Source organism: Hippichthys cyanospilos, chromosome 19 (genome assembly GCF_059441005.1).
Source record: "Hippichthys cyanospilos isolate Australia breed blue-spotted pipefish chromosome 19, RoL_Hcya_1.0, whole genome shotgun sequence".
In the NCBI taxonomy this organism is placed as follows: Eukaryota; Metazoa; Chordata; class Actinopteri; order Syngnathiformes; family Syngnathidae; genus Hippichthys; species Hippichthys cyanospilos.
The window spans coordinates 6,934,822-6,955,321 of NC_142387.1; the positions used below are offsets into that span (position 1 = coordinate 6,934,822).

The following is a 20,500-nucleotide window of genomic DNA, read 5'->3' on the forward strand; positions in this document are numbered from 1 at the left end:
CTTCTAATTCAATATAGTATAGTTTTCGAGTGTTTGCATAGAACATTGCAAAAATGCACTTCCATCAAGCGCCACCCGAATGCCTCTTTGTTGTCTACAACGAGGCTGCGTGCCTCGTTTTTTTTCGGAGGACTTGACACATTAGGAAAAGGAAAATACGGCTTTACGTGTAGAGCACGTTTGGGAGTTATATCCATACATTCAAATGCAGGGAGCTATTTGGCGTGTCAAATAGTAATGATAACTTTTCCGCAAATTAATTTTCAGTTGTGACAAAAAAATAAAGCTTTGTAACTTCAAATCACTTTATTGTTGCAGCATAATTTTCAGCATTTGCGTCTATGTGCACATGTAGATTGCCTCACAGTCTAAGCTCCTTTTCATCCCCCCATAACCGCCACAGTATGTTACTCGATATACAATGTAGTAATGCCTCTAAAAGTAGAGTACTGTCATTTTTTAAAAAGCTGATGAGGCGCCTTATAATCAGGTGCGCCTTATATATGGATCACTATTGAGATTGGGATTCGTAGATGGGGAATGAACTGATAAAGTAAGCTTTATCTGTTTCTTTTGTGTGTTTACAGTTGAACAAGGTTGGTCATATTGACATTGAGTTATTCTGCTATTGAGAGTTTAGAGTTATTATTTGAGTTATTATTGGTATTACTTTGAGTATTACTATATTGTGATTGAAAAAGTTTTAAAATATGTCATTAATTGAGGGTGCGCCTTATATGTGGTAAAAGTTTTAAAATATGTCATTAGTCTGGTGCGGCTTATAGTGCAGAACATACGGTAATTAAATATATTGAATAACCCATTGGTTTGTGGGTTTTCCTTTTGACTCAATAGAGATGAGTTGATTGAGTTTTATGGGTTAAATCAATTACACAATAAATTGTCCCCACAGTTGGGTTAAAAAAAAAAACAAGTATGAGTAAAAAAAGGACCAACTCAATAATGTTGGCTCAAATTTTTGGTTTGTTTTGCACAAAAGAACTTCCCAAAATTGGTAATTGTTGTCTGCATTATTTATAACAGGCAGATTGATCTCAATTGCTTCAACTTGGTCTTTGCTCTTTCCACAGCTTTCCTACGTCGACTCAGATGGTAACTCAATTAACATGGTGCAGATGACCTTCCTTCGACTACTCACGGCCTCGGCAAGGCAAAACTTCACCTACAGCTGCCACCAATCCGTGGCATGGCATGACGCCACCACTGACAGCTATGACAAGTCGCTGCGCTTCTTGGGTGCCAATGACGAGGAGATGTCCTACGATAACAATCCGTATATTAAGGCCCTCTCAGACGGATGTGCGGTAAGGCAATGAATTAGCTCTGTTGTACTGCAAATAAATATATATGATGCGTTTTCACGAAACCAGACTTACTTTCCCGAAAATGAAATGAGATATTCATACATTCTAATCCTACCCTTAGTTTCCTTGAAAATGATATATGGTGATCAGGTCAAGAATTGACAAAGTTAGAGCACTTTTATAGCACATTAAAGTATTGGTACATTTTTATTTCAAATGTCCAAAGCAACCACTACCTTATGAAACATGTATTGACCCGAAACTTTCAGGAAGTGTTGTCTGACCATTAGAAAGTAAATTGCAATTGTAGGTAAGGACATCTGTGAATTTAACACAAGACAGTTTGCCAGCTCATCAAATGAAATTGGGCAAAAATGGTTCTTTGGCCTCATTCCCAAAACAACCCTCTCAGTTTATAGTTCATTAGGGGGGTATAACGTAAACACCTTATTGTCGCTACCCGTGTGTGTTTTAATGTCAAATTAACCCAAAAGGAAAATCAATTCAATATTTTCGTGCCAATTAAAAGATTACTTCCTATATGGTGTGAATGAATTTACATAAAAAATACAGTTTTGATTACATCTTGATGTTTCAACACAATTTTGTTTTATTTTCTTAACATTATGAACACCACTATTCAGTAATTTAGTCACTTCAAATATGAATTGCTTGTCAATGACGTATGAGTACATCTCGAGAATGGTGACATTGACAGAATGATGATGATGACATTAAATTATTTACGCACATTAATAAGGCAATTACTCAAAAAGAATTTCAGAACTTTTACTAGAAATAGACGCGTTAAAGAGGTCCTGGACCAGATGACAAATTCTATTTTGATTATGCTTTGACATCCAAACGACATGATGATTGGGTTCAAGGTAAGGAAGCGCATGTGCAGTAATTGTCGCAAATGTCACACGTACATATATATATATATATATATATATATATATATATATATATTTCACATGGCTGTACTCCGTTCAATGTTGTGCTGGAGGGTCAGTTGGTCACTTGGTCTGTCATTTATGTTCCTCATTTGTGAAAGGGCATTCGAAATGAGGAACTCCAGGTCATTGGGGGGCAATTTGAAAGGGACGCGCTCGCTAGACTGTTGTGTTAAAAACACCTTAGCAACAGTGAGCATCGTGTATTAATCTTTTATTTTTCTACACTTCGATTGCAATATGATCCGTTTGGCTGCCGGGAAATGAAAATCGAGTCCGAAAGGAGGTTATTTTTGTAGAAATCCAAAAATCTCGGTTCAAAAATGTTTGTTAATAATACAAAACACAACACATGGCTGTTTATGTGAAAACACGTCACATATAAAGATACAGTTTTAGGTCAGATGACGAAATGTGTCTAACTCTGAATGATTTCAATTTCTCTACCTCTGTTGCAGACGAGGAAGGGCTACGGAAAGACTGTGATGGAGATTAATACTCCCAAAATCGATCAGGTTCCAATCATGGATGTCATGTTGACTGACTTTGGGGACCCCAACCAGAAGTTCGGGTTTGAAGTTGGGCCTGTCTGCTTCCTTGGCTAAACCAAAATGACAAGAAAGAGAAAAAAAAGGACTTGATGGGGTCAGCAGAGAAAGTCAAGTTGAAGCCTACCCCCCCAATCCCTCCCCCCCACACACACACGTACCACCGCAACCACCACCCTTGGCTTTTCGATGCCACATGCAAGTTTTGAATACGAGATGTTGTAGCAAACATGTCCTTTCCATGTATGCCCGCGTGACCCAGGAGAATACCTGTAGCCCTTGTAGGGCTCGAACCACATGACTTATCCCCATCACGGAGCAAAAGGTGAAGGACATTTGAAGCGTGGCAGAGGAGGACGAGCCGAGAAAGGCGGCCTGTCAGGCGACACGGGCGGACACAGACCTCCTCTCTGGATACTCCAGGTGCTGTACGAAAATCAATGGTGCTTGTTCAAAAAACACACTCAAAAGAAATCAAGAGGTGCTAAGAAAAGAACGAAGGTATATTTTGATAATAGTAACAAAAAAAAAAACTGTAAGTATTTTGTACATTACTGTTATTTCTGAATCCACTTTCAAAACTTGCATGTGCTACATTCTGTTTCCGGCTCCTTTATTTCAAACAAACGCATCTACATTTGAATTCTGCTATTGTTCTGTTTACCAAATACTGTGTACCTTTCACGAGGTAAATAAAAGTGAGCATCCAAACAATTCTCAATTGCCAAATTTAGACTTTGCCCTTTTGTATATATTGACGCTCCCAAAGCTTTGGAGGTTTTTTGGACCGTTGGTGAAACAACAACACGGCAACATCTCCCACTAATGTTGTGATCCTGTGCGAGTAGCAATCATGGCATTCATTTAATTAATTTAATTCTATTTGTTGTTTTTTTTTTCTGTTTTGTTTTTCGACAGGCTTTTAATTTTGGCTGTATACCTCAGACTTTCTTGATAACCTTTTAGGATGCAAGGATGTTATACCCTGTATATACCTTGGTTAAACAATTAAGTTTATATATTTTGGGTGGGGATTATTTTTTGAAAGAGAGAGTTCCACAACTGCTAGACATCCACTTTTCAAACCTTTCTGTGAATGCAATGAGACGCCCTTAAGGTGACCCATTTTTTTGTAACAAAAGAGATTTTTTTTTTTTAAATGTTGCTTTTTATAGTTCAATTAAATATTAAAAATGGATTCCAAACAACAGTGAACTGCATGTCTCAGTGGTTTGTGTAAATTGACTTTGGAATAGTAGTCCACTTTCTGTACATGTCAAATGCTTTCAACTGAGGATATGTTACATCAACTAAAGACTTTGGGCTGGTGCAATTCCATCTCTCTTGAAAACAATAAAGTTCCATCTTACAATAGTTTTCTTTCATTCTTGACATATGGACATAAAATGTGTTTGTCTTAATTAGTGCTGTTAAGAGATGAAAAAATGTTGATAAATTAAAATCTCGAGTTGATCTAATTAATCTCTTTTTAATCTCACCTAAAAATTTATGTGAAAAATCATCAACCAGTTTTTTTTTATTTTTTTTTTTATGTGCATTGCGATATTGTGCTAGATCAAAACATTGATACGCCACAACAGAACAGAGACTTCAGTCTTTTTTAACACACTTTCCTAGTTGCAGTTGTAACCATTTAATTTCTGTTTTATTTTAGATGATTCCCAAAAGCAACCATAAGTTTCAAGCATTTGTCATGTTGTTTTATTTTGACAATCGCCAAATTAGAAAGTAGCATTTAAATAAACCAGTCCCTTTACAGACTTTCTCAAGTTCTCGATTTTAGTTTGGCAAAGACCTTTGTTATGGTTCACTATGTAAGTGTTTTTGTTGCTATCAATAACTATGGCTGCAGTTACAGCTGGGTGCTTTGCATTTATGTGGTAGGCTAAAATGTAGTTGCTTCTGTGGAAAGCAAATTCCTTATAGTACAACAATTCATTCTACGTTTATCAAAAGAGCCATAGGGAGTTTTTCGAGTTAAATTTACGATTTACTTCACCAAAAACGTTCACGCTCGTCCATTGTGACATCTTTTTTCGGAGCCTAATAAGGTCAGGCCATACACAATGACAGTCAGTGTCCCCTTCCCGGTGTTTATTTTTCAACGTCCAACAACGCAAACACAAGAAATTTGAAGTCCAAAAATGGATCTAAAAAGGATACAGAAAGCAAAAGGTTAAATATAAAAATTAGATTGGAATTTAAAAAACATAACACTTTAACTATAACTATGATGAATTGATTTCAGTCTGTTATTTTGACACCCCTCCTTTTAACAGGCTAGCTTTGCGATGCTAATTATAGTTCATCATTTTCAAAACAACCATTTAAATTGACAGTTAACATAGACTTGAAAAATGTAGTTTGCCTAATTCAATCCCAATTTATTTCAAATAAAACTAAACGGCTTATGGAAGCTCTAAAAAGCTTATTTTACTTTCTCCTCACCCAATGTGAGCAAACATCCATCTAGCTAATACCAAGTGACAAGTCTGCTCTGAGCAGTAAATGAACTTGACTTGTCATTTTCGTTTTATCTTGTCTCCTGCTTTGGTGTGGGGTGCAACCAAAGAGAATGCTCAAGTGGAATTCTACACTGTTGGAAAAGTAATACAAAGAATGGAACGTATCCCGAAGTTTTACAATAAACTCACATCCTTTTGCAAGTTATCATCTGATGAAAATAATTGAACTTTAGAAAACCGGGCTGCAATATATGTGCACTTTTGTGGTGTAATGGGGGAAGGAATGATAGGTATATTTTTTACTTCTTTTTTACTACTTTCAGACATTTTTGTGAGCATGTTATTGTGTCGCTTCTGTTTTTTGTGTTCCATAAAAGCAAACCATTCAATCAATAATACGATAAGAGTTGTTGTTGGCAGGGATGCTATTTATGATTTCCACAAACTGTGTAAAACTATCTCTAATAAAGGCATTAGATTAGATGTTGTCAGTGAAGCTGTTTATGTATGTTTTTCAATACATTGTCTGGGGAAAACGGTGCTCGCTGAGTAGCATATATTTTTTTTCAGGAAGGTTTTTTTTTTTTTTTATCACTGTCTTATCAGCCATTTAAGCAAAAGCTAAATTTGAATCAGTAAATTCTGTACATAATCTACACTGCTGAGAGATTAAAAAAGCAGTCCTGAATCCTGTAGATAAGAAATAGAATACTGTGGTATATTGATGAGAGAAAGACACAGTCGACTTTTATTGTGGAAACACGACTAACAGTAAAACCTATTAATATTGATAAAAAGGAAAACTATAGTGAGAAAGTTTTCCAGTTCTAAACTTAATCCATTTGAGATACTGAATGTAGCATCAAGGCCAGACAAAACGAGATTGTCTGATGCATAATCTTTAGGTCTCTATATTAATAATGGTGCATGGCATTTAAAAGGAATGAACAGACTTTGATTGGCAGCCATTTAAGACAGCTCACACTCACAACAGCGCACACCACTAATCTGCAAAAATACCAATGCTATGTAGCTTGTCTCTGCAAAGAGTTAAAAAAAATACATCTTAAATTGCCACTTTTGCTAAAATAATCTACATTTCATCAGTTTGTACTTTCATTTAAAAAGCATGGCATCTAGACACAATTAGACTGATTTTGATTTAAACCAATGTTTGATTATACCAGCACATTTTTAGACTGATCACAGTTATCTGTAATCAGTTATCAGGCGACTCATGGCTGCATGTGCCTCTTTCATCTTTCACATTCACACCTATACACAATTTGGAGTCCTTGATTAACCTACATGGGGAGGGATTGAGTCCCCACACATGAATCACAAGATTCAAACATCGATGTCAGAATTGTGACCGATGCAGTCGTGCTAACTGCTAGACAACAATGATTATTCCATTCAGAATTGATTGACAAATATCTTTCAGATACACCTTCCAACTCTTAACATTTCTCTCTCGCAATCTCTCTCTCTCTCCCCCTCACACTCATAGTCCTTTCCTTGGCTCTCACTGACGACCGAGCAGAGGTGGGTGTGATGCCAGTGAGCGAACGGAGGTTTATTCGCGAGCAGAGCTCTCTCCCAGCTCTCTGCGCACCCCAAAATCCATAGAACCCACAACAAGCCGCTTTAGGGCTGCTTGTAGTTAAGTAAGAATACAGCTCGGAGCAAAGTGGCAGCAGTCAGCATGCGACTCCTGTTGAGTCTTTTGTATTCCTCCCTGTCCCTGACCATCTTTGGATTGTACCCATCTATGGTGAGTTTGTTTTTTTTTTGGGTTTTTTTTCATAGTCCTTCACTTTCCCTGCTCTTATTGCATGTTCCTTGTTTCATAATGCTAGTTTTTAAGCATAGCCCAAATGCAAAGTATATACTAAAATACTTGCATGCTATATATATATATATATATATATATATATATATATATATATATATATATATATATATATATATATATATATAATATATAAATCATCACGTCAATATATTTACTTGCCATATCTAACAGTTAGGTGCACTCATCTGCCAGATTGATTGATGAAGTTAAATGACTTCTATCTTGAGAGAATTTCACCACAGCGGTTCATCTTCTATGGCATCATCTGGGCCTCACAAAAGTTGAATGATTGCAGCCATATGCATGCTTACCTCTAAAGGTCTGGTTCAATGAAGATTGATCAACATGTTGCCCCCAGTGGCAAGTGAGGAGCTGTCCATATTATGGTGTTGAAATGCTAAAAACATCTGACTGGCTGGGGGGGGTTTTGATCCGGTTTAAATAGGTTGACTATAGAATTAAAGTTTAAAGGGTAAGCATGATCATTCATTATTTGTGCTTAAATCAATCAATATCTCACTGCCATTTGGGCGAATATGTCACATTACTAATGCACAAACAGCATGCTAATTTCTTTTGGGCGCCTTACATTCAAGGTGCAGTGTTAAAAGATGATTTCAAAATACAAGCCTTTTATGGAATTACTCTAAGCCGCAAAGTATTAAGCTGTCACTCACAGGCTGCCAGACCTTTCACACATACACACATAGCTTTGTTCCTTGATGTATTGAAAACAGCAATTTGGCTGCCTAATTTTAGCATGTAAATTAATGTGTGAGAGCTGCTCTTAACTACATACTCAATTAAATGTAAGTCAAAGCCATCCAGGTGCATTTTGTTCTTCCTCTAGAGTCTTTGCGAACTAATCAAAATATTTGCATCGCACAATGTTCCGTCTGCTCCGAGCCAGCCAGGTAATTACACTGTGGCTGCTAATAGAGTATCATGATCAGAATGAAAAGTGGAGTTTTTGTTGCATATGATTACACATTAGAAACAGCACCTGGAGGACATGTTGACTGAAGGATGAGGAAACTGGTGCGCCTACTTCAATCTACCAGAAAGTTTGTCTTTTTATCCTAAATACTGGATTGTTAACCAGTAGGTAAATTGTACTACAATTATCCCACAGAATACATAAAGGAACTTCAGGGGGATGTGAGTTTTTAACAAGTTTTTGCAAGTAGCAGCATATATAATTCATTCTTTTCTGATGCCACGACAGGAAAACTACACTTTTCTTTTCAAATTAAGAGCAAATTATTTAGAACGTTTTTGTTTTGTTTTTGTTTTTTTGCTAATGGTGTGTTTTGTCACATATGACAGAATTTTCAGCAGATCCATTAGTTAAACAAATGATTTTGCACAATCTTTATTCTAGACGTGATCAATAAAATACACGTTAAAGGTACCACTAAAAATGTCACGTTGAATGAGTCAAACACAGTTCAAAACTCACTTTGTTATAAGTCTTTTTGTTTGTTTGTTTCTTTTGTTTTCACCATCAAAAAAATACTGGCACTGGTTAGGATGTACTTGGTTAAAAAAAAAAAATCACACTTTTGAAAAAAATCACTAACATACATATATTGAACAACATATTGATAATACGTTTTAAATGGAAAAGTCATGAAGGTTTGCTCAGTTATTGATATATGCTATCATCTAATTACACGATGTTAGAGATTTTTAGCAAGATTCATGGAGGTTGCTTGATTTTGATTTGCTTACATGGGGGACATAAAATGATGTAGCGGGCCCCTATTTTTGAGTTTGACAACTGAGGTCCTACATTGAAAATTCCAGCCCACACATAGATCTACACCATTGGGTGCCCTTGTAATTCTAACAGTTGAGTGATAGTCCTCCAACATAATTCGTTCTCTATTGATGGCCAAGATATAATCCTGCTCTGGTCCGCTGTACAATTTTTCCATCTCAGATGATATATTCAAAGCCGTATTGAAAAATAGCCATTATAAGCTGAAAAAAAATATATGATTGTGCATATTAGAGTGAGAAAGGGGCCAAAATGAAAGATACTCACTGTGTGAGCAAAGACTAGCTCTGATTGATATCAAGTTGTTTCAGAAATGATCTCAAAGTGTGTCTGCCTGTCAAGCCGAGAGAGTGAAAACACAGGCATAAAATGTCATCGTTGGACTGCATTTGTGAGTAGAAGTTTCAGTTACAAAACCAGATGTCTTGTCAAGAATTTTCAACGAACTTAGAAGTTTACAGTACATTGGTGAGCCAATGCCTTAAACAAAATGACAGAAGTGCAAAAGCCAATGCCTTAAAGCTGCCTGTGAATGTTGGGCTCTTACCCGAGTGTCACATGTTCAAATATCTCATTATATTTTTACATATCCTCCTGAGATGCATCCTGTTCATTTATGTCCGTTTATAGTGTCCATTTGTCTCAGCAAGACAACAAAGTTAATTGCATCCTACCCAAACACAGTAGACATCATTTTAAAGGCCAGGATGTCCTCCACTGAGACCAATAAACCATAGTAGAGTATCTCAAATTGGTCAAGTGATTTAGTCTAAAAAGTGACGGATTTTTAAATTATGCTATTTTTTGGCTGTAATTTATATTATGCCATTAAGTTTTTTTTCCAGTTTTTCTTTTTGTCACTGTCACTAACACAAATGAATTGGCAGTGTCTCAGGATTATAGACACAACAAACAGCAAAAAATAATCATAATAATATTTAAAAAAAAAAAAAAAAAAAATTTATATCACGGAGAGACATGCTGTGAAGGTTTCCTGCATACCAAACAGATGTCAACTATAAATGCACTTGCCATGGGCACTCGTCTGACTTCAAACTAGTGCAGTGCATATATTTACTTAATTCTCAAATTATTATACCTCATACAACAACTGTACTGTTGTCCCTTCCCTTCCTTTGTAGTTTCGTGGAGAGCCGCGGTGATATTAGTGGCGCAAGCAAGTTTAATTGAAGTGAAGCCTGGAGCTAACCAAACATGATAACAATTAGAGCTTGCACTTGAATTTCCAATTTATTACAAAATAAATCTAGGTAAGAGATTTACAGCAGTTCCTCCATTCGTATCTCCCTCTAAGCATTTGCGACTTTAAGGAAGCACAGACCTCATTTGTTTTCATGGGCCAGAATGAATGATGTGCAGCGACAGATCTGGCCCCCTGGCTTTGGGTTTGATACCTGTGCCCACTTGGAATCTAGGGGTGAAGGAAAAGCTGCGTGCCTGTGTTTAGACTGCTGCCCACAGATACTGAAGTACAAGCAAATGGAGTAATGGACTAATCATGTGGACCTATTTTTAGACTGTTTGAGACTGTCATCAGTTTTCCTTATTATAGCAGCCAACACAGCACAAAGGTGAAAGGTGCAGTGCCAGTTATTTACAATGAATACAATGGAACTCGATCCATTTTTCAAAATTTAATTTGATATGTGAGATGTTCTGACTAGGAATCTATTTCTGTGGTGTTAAACTGGAAAGATTCTAATAGAAGCTTAAAAAAAGGATTTCCGAAGAGCAATGTCCGCCATGATTCTCATGTTAAAGCAAGACAAATATTTCGAAGGCAGATTATAAAGGCTGACTCTTAAAATTGCACTTTTATAGAGGGTACCGAAATTAACTTTGAAAAAAGTATACCTTTTTACACACGCTCTTCAAAAGTGTCATTTAAGGGAGCACTCTCAGTGAATGTATCTGTTATTCACTCATGAACACTATGAGGGAAGATAATGGCAGTGCTGGCACCCACATCAAGTAGTGAAAACACTTCAGCTTTCAATCTGATCTGAAAGCGGAACATCTACGGCTAATAGTCATATCCAAAACTGTAGGAGCTATTTGTGCAGCCTACTTTAACTTGAATACTGATTTCAACCCTTTTGGTACGATCATAATGTTAATGAGGATATGTTTTATGTATCGTTGCACACTTATGTTGTCACATCTTAAGTGAGGTCAAAGATGATGAATGTGCAAAAACAGCTCGAGGAAACTAATCTCCCCGCACATGTTTTGTCAAAGCGACAGGAAGGATCTTTTGTTCTCCGCACTGTTTCGTTCTCTCTGTCAGCGCATCGCCGCAACCTGTTTAATGGTCGCTAGTGTTGCTATGGCCGCTGTCTTAAGGGTGTCACCATTCATCTTGGCTGTCTTCGCTGTCAGCCTCGAACTGATTAGAGAACTGGCTGCACATTCAAGTTCATCTTCCTCTGCCATTATGGCTGAAGTGTTCACTCCTTTGAGCCGTATGATCATCCATAACACGAGTGCGCATTATACCACGGTGGTTTGTTTGGACGGGCAGATGGACGACTTGATGAATTGCATCTGCTTTGGTTCTGGCTTTTAGTTAGCAGGTGTGTGCATTACTGTCACTGTCACAAACATATCTTTCGATATGTTAGCACATTTGCCTTACAGCTAGAAGGTTCTGCTTTCTGTCTCTGTGGAGAGTTCTCACAGAGTTTCAGGGGGGCAAATAAGTATTTAGTCAACCACTAATTGTGCAAGTTCTCCAACTTGGAAAGATTAAAGAGGCCTGAAATTGTCAACATGGGTAAACCTCAACCATGAGAGACAGAATGTGGAGAAAAAAAAAACGAAAGTCACATTGTTTGATTTTTAAAGAATTTATTTGCAAAGTTGGAGAACTTGCTCAATTAGTGGTTGACTAAATACTTATTTGCCCCACTGTATATGATATGTCAAAGTAGCAACAACTGTATTTATTGTGCTTCAAAAAGGATGTGCTCATGATAAAAAGGGGTCTTTCAAAGATAAATGAAAGATGATTTACAAAAATTTGGGATTTTTCAGATGCATTTAATTCTTTTTTTTTTTTTTTTTATTCAAGTTTTTCCAGCCAGCCATCCATGCTTTTTCTCACAAGGTTCGCAGGTTTGCTGGTGCCTATCCCAACTGATTTGGGGCAGTAGGCTCTGGACACCCTGAACTGGTTGCAGCCAATTGCAGAGCATAGAGAGACGAACAATCATTTACGCACCCAATCACACCTAAGGACAATTAACCATGTCCAATACACCTGCCATGCATGTTTTTGGAGTGTGGGAGGAAGGTGGATTGCCCGGCAAGAACCCACGTGGAGAACATGCAAATTTCTCACAAGTAGGCCAGAGCTAGCTGGATTTGAATTCTGGTCCCTGAACTGTGAGGCGGACATGCTAACCCCACCTGCTGCACCGAGCCACCCCAGTTAGTTTTATAACAGGAAATCTTCAGACAATATGGTGCACTAAATTATTAGCCGCAACAACAAAAATTTCACAGATCTATTTTTGCCATGTAAGGGCTGCACCGTACTTACTAACATATTCACATCGGAAGATTGTTTCACTTTTTTTCAGACTGCCTGGTTATAGCAAGATCATATCTTCAATATAGACTGAACATGTGAGCATGTTAAGAAATTAAAGCAGCACCAAAACATTTTTAAAATACCACTGGCAGACTCAGATTGTTGGAATATAGCAACAACACAACAGTAACATGCCTGATTGTGATTACTAGTGGCGAGTGAACACCGTTGGCGTGTAAAATAGCAGTTCAAAGTCAAACTCAATACTTAGATAGCACCTTCTTCTGTTTCCCTTTGATTACTGGGAGATCGCCCCCTGATGGCTAGTAAAAAAACAAACAAACAAAAAACTGATAGCCAGATTCAGATTTCGCCAGGTTATGTACAAGGTTGAAATTGTTTAATAGTTAAATAGTTTAATTGTTATTTTTGCGGAACAAATACATTTTTAACATGTTTACACCACTTTCAAAATGTCTTAAGATTGTCTTAAAAACAAACCCTGGCATAAAATGCCTTTGTTATCTTCGTCAAAAGTCGTAAATGTTGGATAGGAGCTGAGGGGAAATGCTCCATTGGAATAGATTGTTTTTTTCTTTAAAACGATCTGGTATTGTTTTTAATTGTTTAAAAAAATGTCAAATTGAAATCCTAGGCCATGCAGCTCAATAGATGCAAATCTGTTTGTGTGCCACATTTCATGCTGACATCTCTCTTGCATGTCTGCAGGTGTGTGATTTGGTTGTGTGTGTGTGTGATGTGAAACAGAAAAATAGCATACAGCAGAGGTTAAATTGAATTTCCCCTTGAGGGATTATAATAAGTATAATAAATTCAATTTTAAAAGGTATCACAGTGAATAAAAGGCTGTCTGATGGTAACAGCTTGACCCTGCAACATTCCATTATATACAAAGGAGAAAATGGTTTTTACATATGAACAATTCAAAACTTTCCTGGAATTGTTTTTTAACTGTTGTGGCATTTTCAACATTTTGCGAATGTTTAATCCCTTAAATGCAATAAATGGTCTTCTTGTATGTGTGTTGAAACAAGCTATACAATCATATTTTAATTTTACTTTCAACACATCAGATCTTTTCGGTACCTTCTGGTCTAACTATAGACATTAGGTTTGTGGGGATTTTATTTTCATGTTTTTATGCTGTTCATAAAAACAAACACCAAAAATAATAATTTTTATAGCATAAAAACAAAATGTGTGTTCGCTACTCACCCTCCACCCGACTCATAAAGAGTTTCCAATTGAAATGATTTATGTTATTGTATTCGGGCCTGAGTTTGGTCAATATTTCATAACAACATTGATAAAGCATTTTTACTTTTGGAACAATGACAGCATTCAAAAACCACACACTCTAACTAACCCCTGGTCACCATAAATGGTCCCCATTAAAAATGTTTAGATATAAAAATTGGGACCTTTTTTGTTTGGTTTTCATGCTGATTTTGCCAGAACAACCAATAGATTTTAAGTTTGTATTCTTCGTTATGTTTTTGTCCTGTTTTTTGGTCCGAAGAACCAAGAAACATAAAATAAATGTTTTTTGTTTTTTTTGTTTTTTCCCCACAGAAAACGTTTAGAATTAAATAATTGAGAATAGGGACATTTAGTCAGTGAATAATTCATAATGTCATTGATTTTAACACAGTGTTTATTTTGAATGATAGAGTTCTAAAATTACTCACACTAGAACCCCAAGTGACCATAAAAGGTCCCCAATATAAAAAAGGTTTAAAAAATTATTGAAATCATGTATTTTGCATTGAACACATCAAATCTTTTCAATAATGTCATATCTAACAATAGATATGAAGGTTTTTTTTTATGATTTATTCTGTTTTTGACAGAACAACCACTGAATTTTTTCATTGAACAAACACAAAATGTTTTTTTTTCCACCACAAAATAAATCAGTGCAACAATTGAGATAACTATTAGAGCCTTTAGCCTATAATCCATGACTACCAGCTACCCTGAAATTTAACCTCAACCCCTATAGAAGTAAAACGACACGCCCTCCTTTAATCTTACACTCTGGAGCTGCAAGTAGGGCTAAACACAGGGAGTGTGTATTCTTTAAGATGTTGTCGTGATTTCACGTATAAAGCCCTTAGCGGTTAAATCTTAGAAAAGCTAGTACTGAAGAAACGTCTTTTCTTTCAGCTAAATTGTCGGCCATCTGAAGAGCCTTTGGAGACTTGTTGCAGCAGCCTGACAACAGAGAGTTGTTGAGACAATGGGGAGTTACACAAAAGCATCGGTGCAGACAAATGTGTGGTAAATTACAAGATGATTGCGGCATTCGCCATGCGGTGTCCTCGAAAGGTTACCCCAAGCTCAATGGTACTTGGCTGGAAGATAGCGCTGGATGTTTTGCATACAGTCAGCACTTTGGAGCGTCTTCCTTTGTGCGGCGTGTTGACTGAGAGCAAACAAAGACAGACCACCTTGGTGACTGGCTAAAAGTGGAAGCTGTTCTCTTTTCTTTTTCAATTCGAGATTGGGCACAAAGGCAGAATCGCTGTGCAGGATATATAAACGGCACACAAAACTGGCAGAAAGGAAAGTTTGCCTGCAGCATAAATAGTGCTGTGGCTAATGAGAACTCTGTGGAAGTGTGCCAAAAAAGCCTGTGTTCACATTCATCTCTTCAATGAGAAGAGTTTTAATTCTGTTTGCTTGCAACTACAGCAGATGGAGAAATAATCTAAAATCATCACGCCATGAAATCTTATTCCAAAGTTTTGGTAAAGTTTAAATGAGGCTCACGAACAATGTGAGAGTTCTTTGTTATGAGAAGCACTGTCTCGAGCAGAAGTCTCCAACAGCCTGTCCGCGGCCGAGTACCGGTTCGTAGATCAACTGGAACCGGACCACGTAGGCCGCAACCAAAACAATAATTGGAACTGAATTAGTTGACCCTTTTACAGTTCATTCATTTGTGCTTTGTTTGACTTGATTTCTGTTTTTTGGCGCCACCTCTGGCCACTGTTGATATTATATTTTGTCGTGAGGAGGGAGGGTGTGGCTTCTTTCAGTTACACACACGTTGTTCTGTCTCTGTGAAATCTGGATCTACGAGTGGCAAATCAGTATGTTCAACCAACAACTTGTGACTCTGGATAACATGATAGCTAATGTTAGTCCTACTCTTCAGCATGTTATATAGAGCTGCCTTTTTAGGTTATTGGCTTGTTAGCATTTTCGTTTGTGCCAGCTATTTCCCTTTGTTATATGTTAGCCATTTGCAAAGGTTTTGCATTGACACTAACTAATTTGCATCTAATTAACGTTTCCTTTTGAAATTTGTAATTCATTTATGTGATTGATTTAATCCAATTTATGTACATTTTTGTAAGATATGTAATTCTTGCATGTGGGATTTACATGACATGAGTTAGAGCAATGTTTGATATCGAAGAGAGATTTACTGACAGCCTTTGTTTGGTGTATTTTCTTTTCTTTACAGTTTTACAATATCAATTATATGCCCCCCCCCCACCCCCCCACACACACACACACACACAAGATTGGTGAAATAATATATTAGTCTTAGCTAAGCTCTGAAGTGGATTTTGTTGATTAGTGGATTTTGTCTTCCATCACTTCCGTAACTGAATAAACACAAGAAATTAACCTTTGTGCTGTATTTTGTCCAATCCTTTGATCTTTACATCAAAGGTATTTCACATCAAAGGGAAAGCAAAAGAAGACACCAGGGAGCTGAAATTTCACCCAGACGGTGACATCATGTCAAAGTTCAACATGGCGCGGCCCCTTAGTTATCACACTACCAGGAATGTGCCTTCCCTTGGCTAAAATACTGTGAGCATGATGTGACAAGGGTTAATAGAAAAAATGTGTGTTTTGTGCTTTCAATCGAGAATATTAATTTTATTTTAAAAGGGTGAATGAAACATTTGGTTTATAGATGTCACCTCATGAAAAGAAACTGTGACCTTAACTGCACAAACACATGAGGAGGAAAAAAAAACACATTCAGTAGAGCACAGACCTCAACTAAGGTCAAACTGTTCATTAAAAAGATGTGTCAAATTTGCATTTGTTTGCCCATTCTCCAATCATCAGCAAGCTGCAGTCGATGAAAATAAATTAATGTTTTTGTAAAGCAACGTTAAAACACCTAAAACAAGATGTAGTATTAATAAACGAAAACACATTTCCGTTGGTGGTGTGGCAGAATGAAAGCATGGAGCTTGCAGTGTAAACATTTTTAACTGGCAGCATCATTTGAATGTACTTGCAAGTACCTTCAAATATTTACAGATGCGTTCCATAGCAGACCATGAGGCATTGAGTCTTTTTTTTGTATAAACATATACATATATGTTTGCGATATATGTCAAACAGCAACAAGATTTCTTTTTTTTTTTTCCTTTTTTTTTCCCCCAGAGTGGTGAGGATATCCTTTAACTGACCAAAAGATTCTGATGGACATTTGATTAATCCTGGTAATATTCAAGAAAATACAAAATTATCATGGCAATGAATTTAGCAACTATCCGAGAGTCAAATAAAAGCTTCATTGTCTTCGTGCAGAGAAATTAAATGGCTTCGGCACACACTACACTATGAATTATTAGAAAATGTTCCTGTAGTTTTCAATTAAAAATGAAATGTTATTGAAATGCAGCTGTTTCATGAACATTTTACCGATACGGGGGAGGATTGCTAAATAATATCAGCAAAAATCGTATTATTCAAATTCTGATCCAGTCTTTATGTAATTGTTGGTTGTGTGCTTGTAGACCATCGGGCCAAGAGAAGGCTGGCAGGTGTACAGCTCAGCCCAGGATGGCAACGGCCGCTGCATTTGCACTGTGGTGGCCCCAGAACAAAATTTGTGCACAAGAGATGCTAAGAGCAGGCAGCTCCGCCATCTCCTAGAGAAGGTAAAATCAGCAATGATATAAATACTCTTCTTGGAGTTTGTTTACGGTATTTTTGGGGACTATAAGGCATAGTCGCAATGAACAGGTATATTTTGGGAAAGTTACTCATATAAGATGTACCAGGTTATAACACACAGGAAAAAAACAAAAACAAACCAATACAGCAAATGAGTCAAACTTTATTCAACATCAATTGATCAATGACATAAGGCACACCGTCAATTTTTGATAACGTTAATGCATTTTAAGAGTGTATTATAGTCCAAAAAATACAATCAATTAATCAACTATTTAGACGTAACAGAGTGGTTGCACCGATGGGTTCAAGGTGCAGAACATGTCTCAGTCCATTGAAGTGCTGAACCTGCGAACTCAGAGGGATTTTCAGTATGTGATGAAGATGGAGAATCAGATGAAAGGCCTGAGGACCAAATTCAGACAGTTTGAGGACGACAGGAAATCTGTCATGGCCAGAAACTTTCAGGTCCAATATACCTATCAAATAATTTGCGATTACTTATTTCCAATTTCTCTATATAAACTCTCCATGCATTATTTTTTTCTTGCTACCACTTCCTCATTTAGGAGCTTCAAGACAAAATGGACCAACTGAAGCCACTGATTCCTGTATTGGAGCAGTATAAGATGGATGCTACACTTATCTCCCAATTCAAAGAGGAGGTTAGAAATCTATCAGCAGTATTAACAGGCATCCAGGAGGAACTTGGAGTCTATGACTATGATGAGCTTTATCAGCGGCTGTTGCGACTGGATAACAGGCTTCGCAGCTGTATGGGCAAACTAAGTGAGTGAAACACTATTATAATTTGATTGCATATAGCTGGTTTATTGTTCATAATGGTCTGCAATATCATACTGCCAAAACCGTAATTGGCAGTAGTCAAAGCAAGAAGGGGTAATGGGATTTTTCATAGTTTTTATTAGAGAAAACTGTAGTTTTTTTTTTAATTACTTGTTTACATAGTTTTTGGTGTATTGAATGAACAAAATATGTCACGCTTCCATTGTGTGGTGCCAACTTGCAGCATTTTTTGTCCTTGCAGCTTTAATGAATTTGCATTTTTGTTAGTAGCTCTTCTGATTTTCATGTTTTTTGTTTGTTTGTTTTTTTTTACACTTGTTTTGTTGTCATTTCTTTATGTTTTGCTGGCTGCGGTGATTTGCCCCCATTGGTTAACATATGTAGCAACTCCATGTTGGCACAAACTTGACATGGAATGACTACACTGACTCTCCTGCAGAGAAAGCACCCTGATACACAAACATGGAAAATCTGACCGATTCCGATCGAGTGCTTGCATTTGACTGCTGTATTTCTTTGTTAACAGCATGCGGAAAGTTAATGAAAATCAATGGGCCCGTTACTATAAAGACCTCTGGAACACGCTTTGGGGCATGGATGACTGATTCGCTTGTATCTACAAGACACAATAGAGTAAGCTAATGGTCCTATTTTTCAAATGATTATTGACAGCATTTCATATGTGTATTTGCTTTGTTTTTTGATTTTGTAACATGATTTACACGATGGGCAAAGATCACATCATTGCCAGCCCAGTTGTTGATCTCTGAAGTAAATGGCAGTGAATGCATTGTTATTGTAAAGTATTTTGTTGATTTTCTACAGTCATTTTACTGATCATTTGAATAATGCTTTTCTATTGCACCTATTTATCAAAGTAACTGTCCACCCATTCATCAAATCTACCCATTATGTATCCACTTATCTGCCAAACATCAAGCTCATCAATCCCTCAACCAATCCACCCAACCTTCCATCTGCTCATCCCCACCATCCATCTATCCCACCTTAATAGCTAAGCATTCACCCATTCGATCTATCTGTCATAGGTTTGGTACATGGACGGTTACACCAACAGTAAGATCGTCCGAGAGTTCAAGACGGTGGAGGACTTTGCGGCAGGTGTGGTTGCTCGCACTTACAGCCTTCCGTTCAAATGGGAGGGAACGAATCACGTCGTCTACAACGGCTCACTTTATTACATCAAGTACCAAAGCAACATTATTGTCAAGTACAGCTTTGAGACAGGCACCGTGATGGCCCAGCGAGCGTTGGAGTTTGCCGGCTTCCATAATATGTACCCGTACACATGGGGAGGGTACTCGGACATCGACGTCATGGTGGACGAACTGGGAATGTGGGCCGCATATGCTACCAATCAAAACGCTGGAAATGTTGTCATTTCCCAGATCGATCCTGACACCTTGCATGTCCTGAAGACTTGGAACACGGAATACTCCAAAAGAAATGCAGGGGAGTCTTTCATGATCTGCGGGACGCTCTATATCACCAACTCCCACCTATCTGGAGCGAAGGTCTACTACGCATACTCCACAAAGACTTCAACGTATGAGTACATAGATATTCCATTTTTCAATCAGTATTTCCATATCTCCATGCTTGACTATAATGCCAGAGAGAGAGTGCTGTATGCCTGGAATAACGGACACCAGGTCATATTCAACATCACCCTATTCCATGTCATAGAAACAGATGATGGCTCCAAAAAGTGAGCAATGAGACAAACAACATTTGAGGTTATTTTGTCCAAATGTACTGGCAGTGTTATTCTGTATTATCATTTTCATGGGGTTCAGACTCTGAAATGGAGCATCAATCTGGCCATAAAATCATTTTCTACACTGCTTATACTGTTTAAGTTGATGATCTGGAGCAGGAGCCTTTCTCCATTTGATTTTAGGCAATGATGTTGCAGATGTTGCTTTGGACTTGGTGCCATCTCTGAATGGGAACTGAACTTTTTGGTGACTTAAAAAATATATATATATATGTTGCAGATCTTTCCATTTTTTTCCCACAAAGAAAGGCCACTAAAATTTAGTATTGCTCTGTATTCTTTGTGCATGCATGCCTGTTGTACATTACATTTATATTGCTCTAATTTGCTTCTAGTGCTTGCTCCTGCTGCAACTTTAAGTCCTTGTTGCGATTTTTTTGTATTATCTACAATATTTTAGTGTCTTTTTAATAAAACATTTTGTGAATGCAGTAAAATA

The 20,500-nt window shown here is 37.2% G+C and overlaps 2 protein-coding genes across 3 annotated transcripts in view; both read left to right on the forward strand.

Annotated features, from left to right (window-relative positions):
* col11a1a (collagen, type XI, alpha 1a) overlaps positions 1-4,186 on the forward strand; it is a 67,459-nt gene extending 63,273 nt beyond the window's left edge. For both annotated transcript variants that reach the window (XM_088402113.1, XM_088402114.1), the window contains 2 exons: positions 1,092-1,325; positions 2,740-4,186. In XM_088402113.1, coding sequence (XP_088258239.1) covers positions 1,092-1,325; positions 2,740-2,886 — 381 coding nt within the window. In that variant the 3' untranslated portion in view covers positions 2,887-4,186. The remainder of the gene's footprint in view (positions 1-1,091; positions 1,326-2,739) is intronic.
* A 2,682-nt stretch (positions 4,187-6,868) lies between these two features.
* Positions 6,869-20,500, forward strand: olfm3a (olfactomedin 3a). Its single transcript, XM_088401906.1, has 6 exons — positions 6,869-7,089; positions 17,297-17,440; positions 17,769-17,924; positions 18,026-18,245; positions 18,790-18,896; positions 19,313-20,500. The coding sequence occupies exons 1-6, from the start codon at positions 7,021-7,023 to the stop codon at positions 19,994-19,996; spliced, it is 1,380 nt and encodes a 459-aa protein (XP_088258032.1). The 5' UTR covers positions 6,869-7,020; the 3' UTR covers positions 19,997-20,500.

Coding starts and splice junctions, on each gene's coding strand:
- olfm3a (XM_088401906.1), top strand. CDS start 7,021: ATGCGACTCCTGTTGAGTCTTTTGTATTCCTCCCTGTCCCTGACCATC. Junction 17,441..17,768: donor TCCGCCATCTCCTAGAGAAG/GTAAAATCAGCA, acceptor GATGGGTTCAAG/GTGCAGAACATGTCTCAGTC. Junction 17,925..18,025: donor TCATGGCCAGAAACTTTCAG/GTCCAATATACC, acceptor TTCCTCATTTAG/GAGCTTCAAGACAAAATGGA.